Here is an 18,593-nt window from a genome sequence, read left to right on the forward strand (position 1 = left end):
ATGCAAATGAAATGTGTGAGATTAGATATGGAAATGATAAGTTCATAGATGTGACAAAATATGATGAAATAAAAAGGATTGTTAAGTTAAAGGACTTACTTGTAAGGAAGGAATTTACTTATGATATATGTGAATTTACTTAAGTCATGAACAGATATACTGATTCGTGAACTGATACGTAATTAAGCTTATGCTAAGTAAATGGAATGGTAAGTAAGTAAATGAAATGGTTCACTGTTTTAAGAAAAGGTTGATGATTATGTAATTCAACTTATAAGAATTTATTATGGTATAAATGGAAATTATTCGGGATGTTCTTGAACCTATTCATTTGTGAGTTGATAGTTATATTGTTTGCTAAATCTTGAAGCATTGGTATAGATTTATTTATGACATATAAAGTTCATGTTTTTAAAAATGGAATGTTATGTTTAAAACTTATACGAGCTTACTAAGCACTCATTGCTTATGTAGTTGTCATTCTCTTACTTTACAGATTATCGGAATTCGATCGGTTTGGAAGCTAGTCGGAGATCTATCACACTATCCAACGAATATAATGGTAGATTTTGATGTCTTGATCAAGGTTATAATGGCATGTATAGGTGGACTTGTGTTTTATGATACTTGATGAGTTTGGCATGTACATGTCATTTTGGTTGATGTAACTTAGGTACCTTTGATGCCTATTTGGTGTGTGTTATTTTGGTAAGGGGTTAATGCGTGTTTGCGTGACCAATTTGGTATGTTTGAATATGACTTTGGCATGTGGTCATTGTGGTAAGATTGGTATGGAATTAGGTTAGAAATTTATGGTTGAAGAATGACTAAATTATACATATGTTTAAGTATATTTCATCGTTGTGATTGAGGTGCCTTTTGGCATATTGGTTGTATGGATAGGTCATTATGATTTAATTACATTATGCATGTTTTAGGTGCATTTTTTAATGTTTGAAATAGGTACAAATGGCTTGTATGTATGAGCATATTTTGGGTGAAAGAAATGACTTGAAAATGACCTATTTCTTGTCCACACAGCCTAAGACACGGGCGTGTGTCTCAGCCGTGTGTGACACACGGCCATGTGACACGACTGTGTGTCCCCTGTAGGTTTTTAAAGGTTGCATTTCAAGAATTACATGGCCTGGACGGGCATGTGGCTTGGCCGTATGAACCAAGTAAGATAGTTACACGGGCACGGACACGGGCTGAAACACGGTCGTGTGTCCCTACTTCAAATGCCCACACGGCCGTGTGACCCCTGCAGTTTGAAAATTTTCATCTTTTCCCAGAAAATTCTATATGTTTCCTATTTAGTCTCGATTTTTTTCTAATGTGTTTTTAGGGCCTTGAAGGCTCGTATAAGGGACAATATGTATGTTATTGATGGAATTTGCTATGATTGATGTTGTGAAGTAAAAGAATTATATTTTTGATAGTTTTGAAATGTAAACTTCGGTAATACCTCGTAACCCTATTCCGGCGACGGATACGTGTTAGGGGTGTTACAAAATCAATTACAATCAATCTTCCCTTTTGAAAAGCAAGTGAAATAATATATACAATATATTAATAAATTCTAAAATACCGAGGAAATATCAGAGATAAGTCTTAAAGTAGTCTCAATCCAATCTTCTAAGTTCAAGGGATCCAATTGCTTGATCTAATCTAATCCAATCTTTAAAATAAGTTCCTTGAAATGGATCGGTCTTAAAAGATTGGCTATCACACATCCCAAGTATTAGTGAGAATTACAACCCATACATTTTGTTTCGAAATATTGCCAATCTCCAAATAAGACAAATATGTGACTTGTGTAGTGCTAGGAGCAGTGGGCACTACTTGTGGCATTGCACGTGTCACTACTCACATAACTACCTCAACAAATTAGTACACATTGTATACCTTTCATTATTCTCATAATTTATATAACAAAAATAAAATCCAAAATTTCAAATCTACTTTCTAACATATAGCATAAACGAACATATTACAAATTAAGTTTGCTGATGACCACACTAACAACACAATCAACAACAAAAATCACATCCATTTGACTTGACTTGACTTGTTGGATGAGCAAGTTCAAGCCTTATTTAACAAAGCACACACAATCATAAACAAACACAAGCCCTGGACTAACTAGTTCTGAGAAATTTGAAATAAAGTGGAAACTAAAGTAAATGGCTCTCCAAGTATAGCAGAAACGACCAACTTGAGAAATGTGATCAACAATTTGATACCCTTCATTGCATTCGAGCTTTGTCCCTCACTTGGGCGAACCACTTGGTTTGGAGCAAGATTTTGCAGTGCAAGGATTTTATTTTCCTCATTAGCGAGAACATCAAGTTGAAAATAACCCCTTTTCCAATTGTCAAGACATGCTTCTTTCAGACATGCCACATGGTAACATAGCTTACCATCTGAGGAAACATAGGACAAACCCTGGACTTTGCCTGCTCTTTCCTTTCTTTGACATTTCAAGCATCTTGATTTGGTATTTTCGCGAAGTTCGATTAGTTCGTTGGAATCCGGAAGGGTAATGGTCAAAGAAAGGTTCGCGCAATGGGGATGTAAATCAATATCTCCATGGGAGCATTGGTACAAGAATCCTTGTATGTCCAAGGCACAAATGTTGCAAATTCTTGTTCCTAGTAATGGATTCTGTTGGTGGAATTGGAAGTCGCATTTTTTGAAAAATTTCTGAGTCGGGGGACGTCGGTATTGAAGCCCAAATCCACATTCGTCATGAAGTATGTAATTGCAATTCTTGTTGGGACATTGGTAGCCAAGTCCAAATCCTAGCTCTTTGCACCCACCACAAATGAAAGGAACTTCACTCCTTTCCAACTGAAGCTTATGCTCTGGGTGACCATCTTTATCATGTATCTCTAGCAATCCTGCCATCTCTCCAAATTGGCTTTTCTGCAAACACAAATATTGAATTGAATTGAATCATCAACCAATTCAAACAAATACATGCAACTAAGGTTACTTTCATACAAAATTTTGTTTTATTCGTAATTTGAAAGTATAGATACAACCCAACTCATTGTCACTTCAATTAAATTACTTATTTTTATGAATATTCACAATAACATTCATTGAATTTTAGTGATGGGTAACAAAACAAATCAAAGAACTAAGATAATTTTAAAAAAAAAACATTATTAGAATTTAAAATCTAAAGACCAAAGATTAAATCAAAACCACATAAAAAGAAATATATGCAATTATTCATTCCGTGAACAACGCTAGATGGTTAAAAGAAAACCAAGACTCGTATATAGAAAAAAAAACCCTTACAAATTCTATTGTTATAAAAACTAATATATTTATAAAAGAAAAAAAACTGCTTCCACAATTATGCATTAATTATAGCTAATATAAAAGGAACAACCTTGAATGAAGGTAGGAACCAAGCTGGTTAATAAATTCTTTGAATGCTTTAATATGCTGGAATGGAAAGAGCCATGTGAAGTTATGTATTTATAGAACAAATAGCTCCCGAATGCTCCTTCATTGGTTATGTCTTCCACACGTCTAGATCAATTTATTTTTAATTTTGACTTTTATTACCATTACTATTATTATTTGTCAATCACGCTTAGTTTTATAACAAAACTGAGGCCTAAGTTGATAGTATCGGTTACTAATTTATTGGATTTTGCAATACTTGATGGTGATTATAATTAGTATTTGTAGCTTCAAAGAAATTATTACTATTTATATTGATACGTCACAAATATGAAGGAACATAATTAAAATAGAAGCTTCTTGTGTTGACCCATTTCTGATTTTTGTTTTCTACGTACAAACGATGGAGAAAGATACCAACAAGGTTCAGGCTAAATTGTGTTCAAATCTTATTAGTTTAATTTTTTTTCTTAGACTATGATAAATGATATGAAATTTCAACTCAACAATTTCATTTTAAAATTTTTATTAAGTTTTCAAATACAAAAATACTTTTTCTTTCTCTTTAGAGTTAATATATACGGAGGTACTTAAACTTAATAGTTTATATTTACTTGGTTTTTTTTTGGACTTAACTGATACCTAACTAACACCGTTAAAATATGTTGATGTGACATTGATGACCAATATCATGGTGACACGTGACATCCTCACATTTTGACATGTGACAAAAAATTTAAAAATATTTTACATATTTATAAAATATATATTTTTATTTTTTTGTCAAGTATCAAAATATGAGGTTGCCATATGTCATCATGCTATTGGTAATTAGTGCCATGTCAACATCACGTTAGCATATTCTAACAATGTTAGATAGGTACCTAAAAAGTACCAAGTTGGTTTACTATTTCCAAGTTTAAGTATCAATTAAGTCCAAAAGAGTTTAGGTCTCAAGTTGGTATAAATTTGAATCAATTTAGGTACCTCCATATATATTAACCATTTTCATTAACAATAAAGTAATATATTTTAATTATGCTTAACAATTCAAATAACAAATTAAAAAATTAATTACAATAATTAAACATACATTATTTAGAAATTAGGTAAAAATTAAATGTATAATATCATATGCAATGCATATCGCTTTAGAAAACAATTTGCATTTAAAACGGTAAGCTTAAAACTAACAAATATTGGGTGCAATGGTAATTGGTAATGCGGATTATACTCCCAAAGAGAGAACAAAGGTTCAAGGGTGGAGCTAGAGGCTGCCAAGGCTCCACTCTTCTAAAATAGAAAATTTCCCTTTTAACTCCTTTATAATTTATAAAATTTTAAGTTAGTATATAACAAAATTGCATATTTCCCTCTAAAAATAATAAAATTTTGATTTAATCCTTTAAAAATTATAAAGATATAGACTATAAATCTTGTAAAATTATATTTTTGTTATCATAAAAATATATAATTTAATTTTGTGCCCCAAAAAATAATTTTTTAGCTTCGTCCTACGCAAGTTCGAATATTGGAGATGACATTATTGGAAGGGATAATCTTGAATGCCTAACATAAACAGTAAAATGAAGATAAATTAAATTAAGAATTGTTAATTAATAATAATAGAATCGATTGAGTCAAGTTTACACCTTAGAAACTTATCAAGGACTTTGATTACAAATATAACCTGAATGATTTTTTATTATCCATGATCAAGAGAAATGAACAAGTCAATGTTGCATTTTTTGCCTGTCATTTTCTTAGTTCTAAACTTAGCACCATGCAAGTTACGAGTTCAGATATATCTCCACAACAATATAATAATAATAAAGGTTAGTTAGATAATATTTTATACTTCAATTTGTATATATACTCCATTTATTATTACTTTGTTCTTCTAGATCCATTTATTTTTCTGTTAATATAATCCATGTATGCAATTACGTCCTATTTCCCTTCAAACTTGTCATTCCGATAATATCAAATTATAATTTTCATTATTTTCCCAACTTAAATTTGAGGGTCCATGTTTCTGCTCATCTAAGCAACTCCCAACATGTTCTATTTGCATCTTTGTATAGGTCAAACTTGTTGGATTGAATTGAGGTTCGATTTTTTTAAAATAAATATTCCGAGCATGAGCTTGAGCCTAGCTAGACCCAGGTTAAAAGCCCATTTTAATTTTTTAAATTTAAAATTAAATAGAAATATATTAAAATTGATTAATATTTAGGTCTGATTTTAAAAATAAAAAATTATTGTCCAAATTTAGTTTGAGTTGACTCATGGATGGACTATGTATTTTTTTTTAATTCTATAAATAGCTCTAACATTTTTAAGATGTTAATTTAGTTTTAATTTATAATTAAAAATAAAATAAAATTAAAAATTATTAACTATATAATATATTAATCCAACCCGATAGGGTCAAATTTACATCTGAAAAACTTGTCTTGGACTTTGATCAAAAAATTGATTAGTATAAATTTTTTTTTATTTCTCAATGTATCTATTAGAGTGAGCTCAGTAACTAATTCTCCGCATTTTATAGGCTTATTAAGAGGGTAGATGCTGGCCACAAGTTTTAAAGCTGCTCCATACCCAGATCAATGAGGACTGAACCATTGACCATTAGTTAAGGTAGGAGAAATATTTACCATCTTAGTTAACTCCCGTGATTTAATTAGTATAATTTTTAACCCATGATCAAGAGAGAAAAAAGAGTCAATATTGCATTTTCTTTTTCTGTTTTCCTAATTCTAATTATTATTATTGTTGTAGATAGCACCATGCAAGTTTAGAGTTCTAGTATATTAGATATCTCCACAACGATATAATTTTAACAAATTAATTGTTAGATAAATTCAGTGTTTAAACACGAGAATGTTGCTACTCCATTTGTATTATTAAATAAATTTTAAAAGAAAATCTAGTATTATAAAATATCAATATTAACAGTAAAATTTAAATCCAGGTCGGATTTGCCCTAAATCAAAAACATCATGTCGTAGTTCAGGGCCAACAACAGCTCTAGATATAAAATATCAGCTTCACTTCAGGCATGTATGTATAGTTCAATTTTGTATTGTCTTCTATCTTGTTCATGAAAACTATCTAATACATAATTTTTCAAAGAACATGATATAATATATATAACTATTAAACTTATATTACCAATCAAATTACGAGTCGTTTTCCCATTAAAATTAACTGTAGTTGGTAAACGCTGTTATCATGTATAGGTCATGACAATGAGAAATAATGAAGAGAAATTTGCTGTAAATTTCCCAAGAAATCGAAAGGAAAGAAAAAAATAACAATATGATCAATCTTATTAGAATTGTTTAATTGGATGATATATTAACGAACCTGCTAGGAAATTGGACCTGCGTAAAAGGACTTCTCCATTAAAAAAAAGTTTGTGAACTTTCTGGGTTTTTTCTTTTCTTCCATAAAAACATAACTTCCCGGGGCTCATTTTATCTCCCTCATCTTAAATCCTAGGTTCACTGAGTATTTCTAGTTTTTCTTTTCTTGAGTATGAATTTTTTCGCTTTAAATAAGAATAGGCAGTATAACATACAATAGTAGTTGCATATATCTTTCTAAGTTATATATATATGTGTGCACATATGAATGATTGATGCGCGTCGAAACCACCAAATATAAATTCTTACGACAAAATAACAATAATTAGTAATATAGAGTAGTAAGGTCGAATCCATAGGGACTAGCTATCTAATTTCACCTTTTTCCGTGACCAGAATCGCTGTCGCGGTCACAGTCGTGCCCACCACCTGTGTGTAAAAATGCTAAAAATAAAAATAAAAATGGGGGTTTTAAATTGATTAAAATAATAAAAGAAGAAAATACGAATAGTAAAATATAACAGATTCAAAAATGCAAAAAAAAATTAAGAAAATAAAATAAATGGATAAATAAAATATTTTTAAAGCTTAGCCTTAGCCTCGGTGTACTCCAATCTTGAATCGATCATTGAAATAGATCTTCCATTCCAAGCAATAAGCTGGTTATAGCGACCAAGAATGTCCCTATCGCCAACTTTTCCTTATGTAGTCCATCACGATACGACCTGCAAACCGACTCTTGTCAAATTTCTAACTATGATACACGTGTTCACAATTTAAGATTTCGACAGCCTTGCAATCTAAAAAGCCCAACTCGAATCAACGACCTCAACTGCGTGCATTAAAGAATGAAAGCTGCTATGACATTTTAGTAGTTAGGTAGTTAGAGCTTGGTAGTTAAGGTAGTTATAGTTAGTTATTTGTTAATACATTGTGTTATAAATACTATGGTTTGTACTCTGCATACAATTAATAATATTCAATCAGTTTTGTTCATTTAACTTGGTTCTATGATTCTCATTATGATATCTGAGCCTTAAATTTATTTATTTTTAGTCTTCTTTGTGGTTTTTTTTGGTCAAACTTGTTGGATTGAATTGAGGTTCGATTTTTTTAGAATAAATATTCCGAGCATGAGCTGGGGCCTAGCTAGACCCAATCCGGTTAAAAGTCCATTTCAATTTTTTAAATTAAAATTTAATAGAAATATATTAAAATTGATTAATATTTAGGACTATTTTAAAGATAAAAATTATTATCTAAATTTAGTTTGATTTGACTCATGGATGGATCTACGTCTATGTATTTTTATTTTAATTCTATAAATAGCTCTAACATTTTTAAGATGTTAATTTAGTTTTAATTTATAATTAAAAAAATTAAAAATTATTAATAAAATAATATAATCCAACCCCATAGGGTCAAATTCACATCTTAAAAACTTGTCTTGGACTTTGATTAAAAATTTGATTAGTATAAAAAAAATTTTATTTCTCAATTTATCTACTAGAGTGAGCTCAATAACTAATTCTCTGCATTTTATAGATTTATTAAGAGGGTAGATACTGGCCACAAGTTTTAAAGCTGCTTCATACCCAGGATGAGGACCGAATCCTCGACCACCAGTTAAGGTAGGAGAAATATTTACCATCTTACTTAACTCCCGTGGTTTGATTAGTATACTTTTTAACCCATGATCAAGAGAAAAGAAAAAGTCAATATAGCATTTTCTTTTTCTGTTTTCCTAATTCTAATTATTATTGTTGTTTTTAGATAGCACCGTGCAAGTTAAGAGTTCTAGCATATTAGATATCTCCACAACGATATAACTTTAACAAATTATTTGTTAGATAAATCCAATATTTAAACACGTATTTAATAATATTAAATACGAATCTGTTGCTACTTCATCTGTATTCATTATTAAATAAATTTTAAAAGAAAATTTAGTATTATAAAATATCAATATTAATAGTAAAATTTAAATCCAGGTCGGATTAGCCCTAAATCAAAAACATCATGTCGTAGTTCGGGGCCAACAACAGCTCTAGATATAAATTATCAGCTTCACTTTAGGCATGTATGTATAGTTCAATTTTGTATTGTTTTCTTATCTTGTTCATGAAAATTAGCTAATACATAATTTTTCAAACAACATAATATAATATATATAACTATTAAAGTTATATTACCAGTCAAATTACTAGTCGTTTTCCCTTTAAAATTAACAGTAATCGGCAAACATTGTTATCATGTATAGGCCATGACAATGAGAAATAACGAAGAGAAATTTGCTGTAAATTTCCCAAGAAATCGAAAGGAAAGAATAAAAATAACAATATGATATCAATCTTAGTAGAATTGTTTAATTGGATGATATATCAATGAACCAGCTAGGAAATTGGACTTGCGTAGAAAGGACTTCTCCATTAAAAAAGTTAGTCAATTTGCTGGGTTTTTCTTCTTCTTCTATAAATACATGACTTCCCGGGGCTCATTTTATCTCTCTCATCTTAAATCCTCGGTTCCCTGAGTATTTCTAGTTTTTCTTTTCCTGAGTATGAATTTTTTTACTTTAAATAAGTATAGGAGTAGAACATACAGCATTAGTTGCATATACCTTTGTAAGTTATATATATGTGTACAAAATATAAATGATTAAATGTTAGTTTAATTGACATCGTTGTTATTGCAATAATCAAGAAGGCTTATCACTTCTTAGTGACTGAACAATCTTTTGTGTTTGCGGAAAATCCAATTTAGAGATACTATATTAGCAGGTATAGCATTATTGAAATGAGCTTATCAACAGTAATACAATTTTGAATCTGCTCCATATTCCAAGTTTCTGTCTCAACATCAATTATTTTAGAAACCTTGCACATAAACATTTATGAAAGAAAAGAAAGGAAAGTAAAAGGAAAGGAAAAGAAGGTTAAGGAAAGGAAAACATTTTTATATAATTTGTTTGGATAGTAAAAATTAACAAAGAAAAGAGAAGTGAAAAAAAATTAGAATTTTTATTTGATTAAACAGTGAAAACTAAAGAAATGACTTATGGGGAAGTTATAATTTAAACAGATAGATTGACTATTGGAAGGACCATATTGGAATTGTACTTAGGGATGGCAATGGAGTGAGGCGAGGATAGATGTTGCAAAATTCATGGTCGCTCCATAGTTGATACATTTTGTTCCATCACCTATCTTGCTCCACTTTAGATGTATAATCTTAAAATTCACTATTACCTCCATGAATATTGGATGTATCTATCTTCAGCTCACCCCACCCTGCTTCAATTTAATTTTCTCTATTTATTTTTAACATTTTTAATATATTTAAAGTCAAGTAAATAATTAAACATAATTATTTATAAAAATTTTAAGATAAAATATATAGATTTTCATTTTTTATAATATATTATTACATTTACCTTTTTAATAGTTTTATATATAAGAATGAAATGGTAATTTAATATAGTGCAATAGGGCGAGACAAACAATTATCTTAAAGTCTCCATACAAGTAATTTGGGTTTTGTCATCCCTAAATGTACTGATAGTGTAAGGACTCTATTAAAACGCTCTAAGTTTATGAACTAATTTATAACTTTCTTTTTATATTGAACTAATTTAGAATTTGGCCGTAAAAATTGGGATGTTTGGTGGAATTAACCTAAACTTTAACTCAAATAAAATACATTGGTAAAACAATAAGGGGAGAAATCCCACTACATAAACAATGATCCCATCCAATCATATAATGCCATATAAGATTATTTGTACATTTTATTGCTGACTAAAAAAATTAAAAAAAATTGTTCAAAAAATTATGCTTTCTCCAACCTTCAACCATTCTGCATCAAACTCTAGAGAATCATCAAAGTTTGTTTTCTTTTCCTTTTTTTCATTTATAGATCTTAAAGTATGGGAAGAAGCAAAAACTAAAACCACCATGATTAAGACTCAAAATACCGACCTTTCGTCTAAATAAAACATTCTACTTTCCCTTCATCTTCACTTATCATTGTCCTATTCCATTTCAAAATTTTTCCCTTTGCTTCGATGTCCACTTTGATATAAAGGATTGGAGAATGGAAATTCGGGATATTAGGCAAATTACAAAAATTAAGGATTTAGTTTAGGGTTAATAGGAGTTTGATTTGAGGCTTAAGGTTATAAAATAATTGGGGATTTTAGATTTGGAAATTTAAATAAATTAAGGGACTAGGGATTTCAAAAATTTGAGATTTGGCTTCAACATAAGCAAGTAACAGAATGGCTCAATTTAGATCACAAATTGAAAAGGAATTTTCATCGAAATTTCACTTTAATGAAAAAGATTATAAAAATATCAAAGGGTGCATGGATGGAACTTTCTTTTCGTTTCATATTATAAAAAACAAGGGGTTTTTTAAATCTTTTTTCTTCATTTTTTTCATTTTCGTTGTTTAGATATGAAAATGATTGAAGGGGAAAACAAAAAAAAATTGAATTTATTTTTAATTTCTTAGTTGTCAAATGACATATAAAAACAATGTTACATAGCATTGTATAATTGGATGGGACCATTGCTTATGTGGTGGGATAGGTCCACCTAATAATTTCTCCAATAAAAGTGTGTTTGGACGAGGGATCTGAAGGAGAGATTTTATTTGTATCAAGATTTTCAAAATTCTAAAAGTGAATTTAGTGGGTAAAAAATTTGGAGAATTTCAAAATTAGTGAATAATTTCAAGAAGAGATTTTAATGGCTCAGTTTCTCTTTTCAAATTCCACTTAAAGAGGTAGTTTTTTTTCTCAAAATTCTCTATAATTTTATTTCATTCAATACACATGGTCTCAATATAAGATAAATATTAAAATTTCAAAAATAATTTTTATTTAATTCTAACATATATTTTTAAATTTTCTTTAAAATTATATATATATTTTTACAAATATATTGATATACATATTGAATGTTTTTATCTTATTTATTTTTAATATAATTTTATTCTTTTATAATTATTCTCTAAATCAAGAAAATCTAATAAACTATTTTTTTATTAAAATAATTATTTATCCAAATAAAGTAACTAAAGTATTTATTAGGGAGAAATCATCCAACCACACTGATAAAACAGGGGATAGGAAGCAAAACAGCTTCGTATATCCACACATGCTCTACATACAAAACCAAAACAACACATAGAATTAAGTTTAGTACGATCATACTGACATCACAACCAACAAAATTGTTAGGCACTTATACTATCTGCTCCATTTCATGTTAGAATAACAATTGGAACATTCAGTTGGGACAGTCAAAGGTTGTGAGAATGTTGGCATATTTGACCATGAATAAAACATGCTTATGCAACAAATGAGTATGTGGTTCGTGATAATGAAAACCCAATCCATGTGAAAAATTTTAGTTCATTCAAATGACTTACTTAAAGAAGGAGAAGAAAACTCTATCCTTTTCCTGATCAGAATATTTGAAGCTACTGAAGCATTTAGTTATGAAGAAATTTATGGAATACTCATTGGAGCTGCTATTAAATGAGATCAATCTTAAAGTCTATCAAAATACTGTTGAAGTCATTTTTGAAGATAGGTTTCATTGTCCACTTGCAGAGTATGCTTTGTGCTTTTATTGATAATTTTATTTGACACTCTTTATAGGTTTTATAAGAGTGAAATTTCATGATTTGTATGTGAAAATATTTTAGGGTGAGTGATTGTAACTATTAGATTCATTATTAGGATTGTAATTATTCATTGTGTAAAAATAGATTAGGATAAAGCTAATAGGTGATCCAAACACAATTGTTAAATAAGATCATTCATTGATCAAAGCTCTGCAGAGTAAGATTGTTGATCTGAATTACATTAACAATGTTACCAGTTATTTGTCACCTTACTTTACTCTTGACTTTGCTGATAAGCGCTCTGTTCCAACTCACCCTTCCACTCTAATCCAATTGAAGTTGGAACGACAATAAACCAAGTTGTTTCGAAAACAAATCACACTTGAAATTAGGCTCAACTTGTTGCTTGAACAAGTTCAAGCCTTATTTAACAAACCAAACATAAACATAAACCACAACAAGCCCTGTTCTAACTAGCTCCGAGAAGGTTGAAATAAAGGGGCAATTAAATCAAATGGCTCTCCAAGTATAGCAAAAACGACCAGCTTGAGAAATCTGATCAACAAAACTTCCGAGGTTTGCCCAACGCTTGATAGTTCCACTTTTGGAGCTAGATTTTTCAGTGCAAGGAATTTACTCCGCTCATTACTTCGAATACCAGGTCGAAAATAACCCCTAACAAAATTATCACGACATGCTTCTTTCATACACGCTACATGGTAACATAGATTATCATCCGAGGAAACATAGGACAAACATTGGACATTACCTGATGATCTGTTCCTCTTACCGCATTTCAAACATTTCGATTTAAAGAAATTGAATTTGGTCCCTCTGCGAAGTTTGATTTTCATGTCGGAACCTGGAAGGGTGATGGTCGTATGAAGTGTCGCACAGTAGGGATGTAAACTGTATTTCCTTTTAGAGCAATGGTACATGCGTCCTTGTATGTCTAAGGCACAAATGCGGCAGGCTGGGGCTACAGTAAAAGGATTTTTCTGGTAAAATTGAAACTTGCAGTTTTTGAATAATGGATTTGATAAGGGTGTGCGACCTTCACTTATACAACCCACATGAAGGACGTAATTGCAAAACCCCACCCGGGGACATTTGTAGCAATTCCCAAACCCTAGCTCTTTGCAACCGTTGCAAATGAAAAGACCTTCCCTATTTTCTAGCTTAAGGTCATGTCCGTGCTCCCCATCCTTTTGTCTATCCAGTCCTGGCATCTCCTAATTAGCTTTTCTGCAAAGAATTACATGCCACCAATGTTACTTCCATGCAAACTTTTGTTTTATTTGTAATTTCCTTCAATAAGAATTAGGCTTGCCTACGAATCAAATCGCTACTTAAATTAAAATTTTCTATTTCGAAATTCAAATATTCATATCCACTTATTTTTGTGAATATTCACGGTGGTAAATTCTATTGAATTTCGAACCGAATATAGATAAATAATTGTAGTTTCCTCAATTAATCATTTCTTAACCAAAGCTATATGGTGAAACGAAAAATGAAGACAGATATATTAATGAGAGAAAAAAAACTTCAAATTCTATTGTTACAAAAACTAATGTATCTATCTATATATATATATAACTATTATAGAATGTTTTTGAAAGTTAATAAGGGGCTAAACTTATCAAATCACTTGATTCTGACTCGATCACTTAGATCAATTTAGGTGATTCAAAGAAAATAAATTATTAAAAAATTTAAAATATAAAAAATAATATAAAAAATTTACTCAAACGTCAGTTTGATTGATTTGTACCTGTTTAATATCTCTGAATTGATCAATATTTTAATCAATTTTCAATTCAACTAATCCGATCAGCCGGTCTTCAAGTAACTAACCAGCAAAGCTGGTTTAATAAATTCTATGAAAGCTTTTAAGATGCAGATGTATTTATAGCATAAAGACCAGTTGATTTTCCAACAAGTAACACCCAAATGCTCTTTCATTCTTCATAGTTATTTCTTTCCCAGTTCCCACATAATAAATCATTTTCTTTTTAAATATTGACTTATTATTAAATCATAAGTCATTTTATATAATAGGGCTTTTCTGTTTTAAGTATAATATATAATCCCATAAAGTCATTTTATCATAAGTAATCGTTACAATTACTTTAAAAGTTTATTAAAAAATAAAATGTTTGCTTCATGATATTATTTGTTCCCTAAATGAAAAGTAAACCAGCAACACAGTTCATTTTATATGATTTTATTTTAACATATTAATTCATTGACCTTACTTTTTCTTTTTGCTTTTTTTTTATTTATATCTGTATGATAATTAAACAGATAAGCATAAGCATAAATAATTACTTGTTTTTGCTTTCCCTTTTGGTCGTTGGAAAAAGTTTGGACAACACGTTAGAATCTGAGTGGTTTTCCAGAAATTAACAGTGTCCATCTATCTTCCTTCCTATTTCAGGCCCAATTTCTTGGCAGGTTTCTTGATATGTCATATTGATTGCCCAATTCCACTTAGATTGATCATTGTTTTCATGATAAGCTTTACCTTTTGGTCGTTGGAAAAAGTTTGGTCAACACGTCAGAATCTGAGTGGTTTCCCTGAAATTAACTTTGTCCACCTATCTTCCTTCCTATTGCACGCCCAATTTCTAGGCAGGTTTGTTGATATGTCATATTGATTGCCCAATTGATCATTGTTTTCATAATAAGAATTGATTTATCAATTGGTTAGATTGTGTACAAGCCCAATAATGCCCGGGCCCAAGCAAATAAATAGGCCCAAGTTACTAAACCAAGCTTGCTAGCCCAAAAAACCAGCAGGAACCCTAGGCGCAGCAGCTCCCACACGCATGCTGCAACAGCTCCCACACGCCGCGCTCGTCGCGCGCACTCCACGGTCACCAAACCTGCGAAAAAGGGGGACACAAGCGCAGCAAATAACGGAAAGAAATGGGGTTTTTGATTTTTTTTCAGATTTTTGGTGTTAAACAGCTATATAAAGCCGATGAAAATCTGTATCAAGGGGGATCAATAAAAAAGGATTCAATATCAACAAACAAACTTTTTTTTCCGAATACAAAAGGTGTTTTTTCATTTTCACAGCATTTTGGAGTTTCGTTTTGTTTTTTTTTCTCTTTTCTTTCTTTTAGCCTTTTTTATTATTTTATTTTTCATTGAAAATAAAAAGAAAGGAGGAAGAAACTTACCTGGTCGCCGGAGTCGACGGGCCAGCGTCTTCTCCGTCGACGGAGGCCGTAGGCATAGGTTGAACGGCGGCGGCGTTAAGATGGAACGAAACCCTAGCAGAGGAGGCTAGGGTTTTAAGAGTTTTTTGTTTAAAGCAAAGCAGGAAATAGAATTTTTTTTTTAAAATGTTGGTTTTATAGTTGAATTGAAACGGCGCCGTTTTGATGGCCAGACCCGCGCGGTGACCCGACCCGGAGGGGAGGATCCGCGTGTTCTGTTAAAGGGAAAATTTCGCAATTGGTCCCTCCTTTTTGCAATGCGCTTCGATTAAACCTGTTTTGCTCCTTTTTAAGTTGGGTCGCATATTTTATTTTTATTTTTATTTCAATTTGGCCCATGCTGCTGCGCAACGTTTTGAGAGAATGGGTTAATTTATATTTGGGTCCACCTCTTATTGTGCGCGTTTTGATTTGGTCCCTTTGCGTGTTTTCTAACTTTAAATTCGGCCCTTAAACTCCTTTTATTTTTGTTTTAATCCTTCATTTGTCATTTTAGTTTTTTAAATCTTGTTAATATTATTATTGTATCCTTATTATTATATTATTCGTTATTTTTATCATCATTATTATTTTTATACACTTACAGGCATTTTTTTTATATAATATATATATACATATACTTTCTATAAATACATGCGCATTTTACATGTATATATACATTACTATTTTATTTTCATATTTTTTTATATACATATATATACTCATACTTTATTAATATATTATACTTATTTTTGTTTATATTTTATAAGTACATGTACATATTTTATTATTATTTTCTTTTCATAATTTTTGTATACATGTATATATATTAACGCTTTACGATACATATATAGGTATAATTTAAATTAAAGTATTGGTTTCATGTGGTACATTAGCATTTTACTATACTTTTTAAAGCATCTATTTTGGTTGTGTCAAAGCATTAAAATCATCATATTTTACTGTTTTGTTATTTTGATTCATTCACGAGATAATAAGTTTTCTTTTAAAATCTTTTCTAGTTTTCGACACCAAGACATTAAATAATCAATTTGGTACCGGTTTTGGGCGTTTCGAGGGTGCTAACCCTTCCTCGTGCGTAACTGACTCCCGAACCTGTTTTCTCAAATTGCGCAGACCAAAATTGTTTTTAAGGTGAGCCGATCACACCCCAATCAAGGATCGGTGGCGACTCCAATTTTTATTTTTAAAGTCGACAACTAAATTTTTGTTTTCAAAAAACGGTTTCGACAGCTTGAAAATCATTTAAGGAGTTCCACCTATTGATTTGCTAGCTAGATGGTTGAACTTACTAGTTGTACTAATTGAATAGATATTTTCTATTTTAACATTTTAAAAATTTTATAATTTATTCAATTGAACCAGACAATTGGTTAAATTAGTCGAAACGATGGGACCGAAAATCTATGATCTCATCGATTCGACCAACCATCCAATTTTGAAAACTTTTGTAACAGTCCATTTTTCAGTTGCAACGAAAACAGTAATTTCGGAACCCCATTTTTTGATAATCGAGTTCGTAAATGTTATTATTTAATATTTACAAGGTTAGTATGAAATTTAATTAGAGTGTGGTCATTTAATTTTATTGAATTAATAATTAATTAAAGTACAAGTTTATTGACCCTAAAGTCAATGGTATTCGGAATATCAGGTATGAGGACTTTGTTTTCGTAAATCGAGCTCGTAGATATTTATTAAATATTTACAAAGTTATTATATTGGTGAATTAAATTTTGGATAAATAATTTTACCAAATTATTAATTAATTAAAGTAAAAAAAATTAAATGGTAAAAATTAAGCACTAAAATAAAATTTTTTCGCTAAAATATTAAAATAGTAATTAAATGAAAGGTTGAAATGGCTAGCTCACTTTTGAATTTAGTGACGGTTTGGTGGATGTTTCTTTCCATTATTATAAAAAAAAATTGTTTAAATTAAATAAATATTATATGTTTAAAGCATAAAACAAAAGCCACCCATTTTATTTTTCTTTGTTCACCAAATCACCAAAAGAGAAGAGGGAAGCCATTGTTTGAAGCTTTAAAGGTTCGGCCCTATGCATGGTAAGTTTAAATTGATTTGTTTTTCATAAATTTTATATTTTTGAGATTGTGGTAGCTCGATTTAGTTAATTTTTGTATTAAATTGCAAAATTATCAAAGTTTACAAAAGTTACCATTGTTGAATCTTGAAGTTTTTGGCACTAAATTGTTAGATTTTAAGTTTAGATCGAAAAAGAACTAGTTTTTAAAATGAAAACTGTTAGCTTTGAACTTAGGGACTAAAATGCAATAATTTTAAATTTGGTATGAAATTTCTATAAATATTGTTATTAGAGGGCTGTAGAAGGATGGAATTAAGATTGATTTTGAAATCGAGGCTCAAATTTTAAAGTTATAGCTATTTCAATTTTAGGGAGTAAATTGAATAAATTGCAAAAGTTTAGAAAACTTTTGAAAAGTGAACTTGAATTGACTTATGGTTATAATAGAATGTTAAAATATGTTTAGAACTGATAAATTGCAAAGAATTATTATAGATCGGGATTGGAATCAATCGGAAGATAATTGAAGAAGACAAAATTTTAAATTAGTCTTTGACGTTTTATTAGTTGTTGTTTTTGTCAGATAAGTTCATGTGAGAGCTACTCTATTAATTGGTGACATATTTATATTATATATATTATTTTTAGTCTAATTGTTATGTATAGAAAATGTTTGAAATAAAAAAGGACTAAATTGAAAGATATAAACTATACAATAAATATGAATGGATACGCAATTTCTAATGGATGTAAAATTGTTATACGAAGGGAGGATATGTACATGTTGATACTGTAATGTTTAAAAGGTATATGGATTGCTATTGTCATATGACAAGTGTTCATAAAAGAAGAAATGGAAATGATACGAATTCGACAATAGGCCCGTGTGAATTTCG

At 30.0% G+C, this 18,593-nt stretch overlaps 2 protein-coding genes across 2 annotated transcripts; both read right to left on the reverse strand.

Moving 5' to 3' along the window:
* Window positions 1–1,890: 1,890 nt before the first annotated feature.
* On the reverse strand, window positions 1,891–3,475 carry LOC107939503 (uncharacterized). Its single transcript, XM_016872847.2, has 2 exons — window positions 3,404–3,475; window positions 1,891–2,928 (listed from the first exon to the last, which is right to left on the reverse strand). Exon 2 carries the CDS (start codon window positions 2,908–2,910, stop codon window positions 2,146–2,148), a length of 765 nt encoding a protein of 254 aa, XP_016728336.1. The 5' UTR covers window positions 2,911–2,928; window positions 3,404–3,475; the 3' UTR covers window positions 1,891–2,145.
* Window positions 3,476–12,659: 9,184 nt separating this feature from the next.
* Window positions 12,660–14,290, reverse strand: LOC107939516 (uncharacterized). Its single transcript, XM_016872858.2, has 2 exons — window positions 14,197–14,290; window positions 12,660–13,667 (listed from the first exon to the last, which is right to left on the reverse strand). Exon 2 carries the CDS (start codon window positions 13,649–13,651, stop codon window positions 12,896–12,898), a length of 756 nt encoding a protein of 251 aa, XP_016728347.2. The 5' UTR covers window positions 13,652–13,667; window positions 14,197–14,290; the 3' UTR covers window positions 12,660–12,895.
* Window positions 14,291–18,593: the final 4,303 nt, after the last annotated feature.

Source organism: Gossypium hirsutum, chromosome D10 (assembly GCF_007990345.1).
Source record: "Gossypium hirsutum isolate 1008001.06 chromosome D10, Gossypium_hirsutum_v2.1, whole genome shotgun sequence".
Classification (NCBI taxonomy): domain Eukaryota; kingdom Viridiplantae; phylum Streptophyta; class Magnoliopsida; order Malvales; family Malvaceae; genus Gossypium; species Gossypium hirsutum.

What these genes read in the sequence shown, in the direction of transcription:
- LOC107939516 (XM_016872858.2), bottom strand. Translation starts at nt 13,651, where the DNA reads ATGCCAGGACTGGATAGACAAAAGGATGGGGAGCACGGACATGACCTT.
- LOC107939503 (XM_016872847.2), bottom strand. Translation starts at nt 2,910, where the DNA reads ATGGCAGGATTGCTAGAGATACATGATAAAGATGGTCACCCAGAGCAT.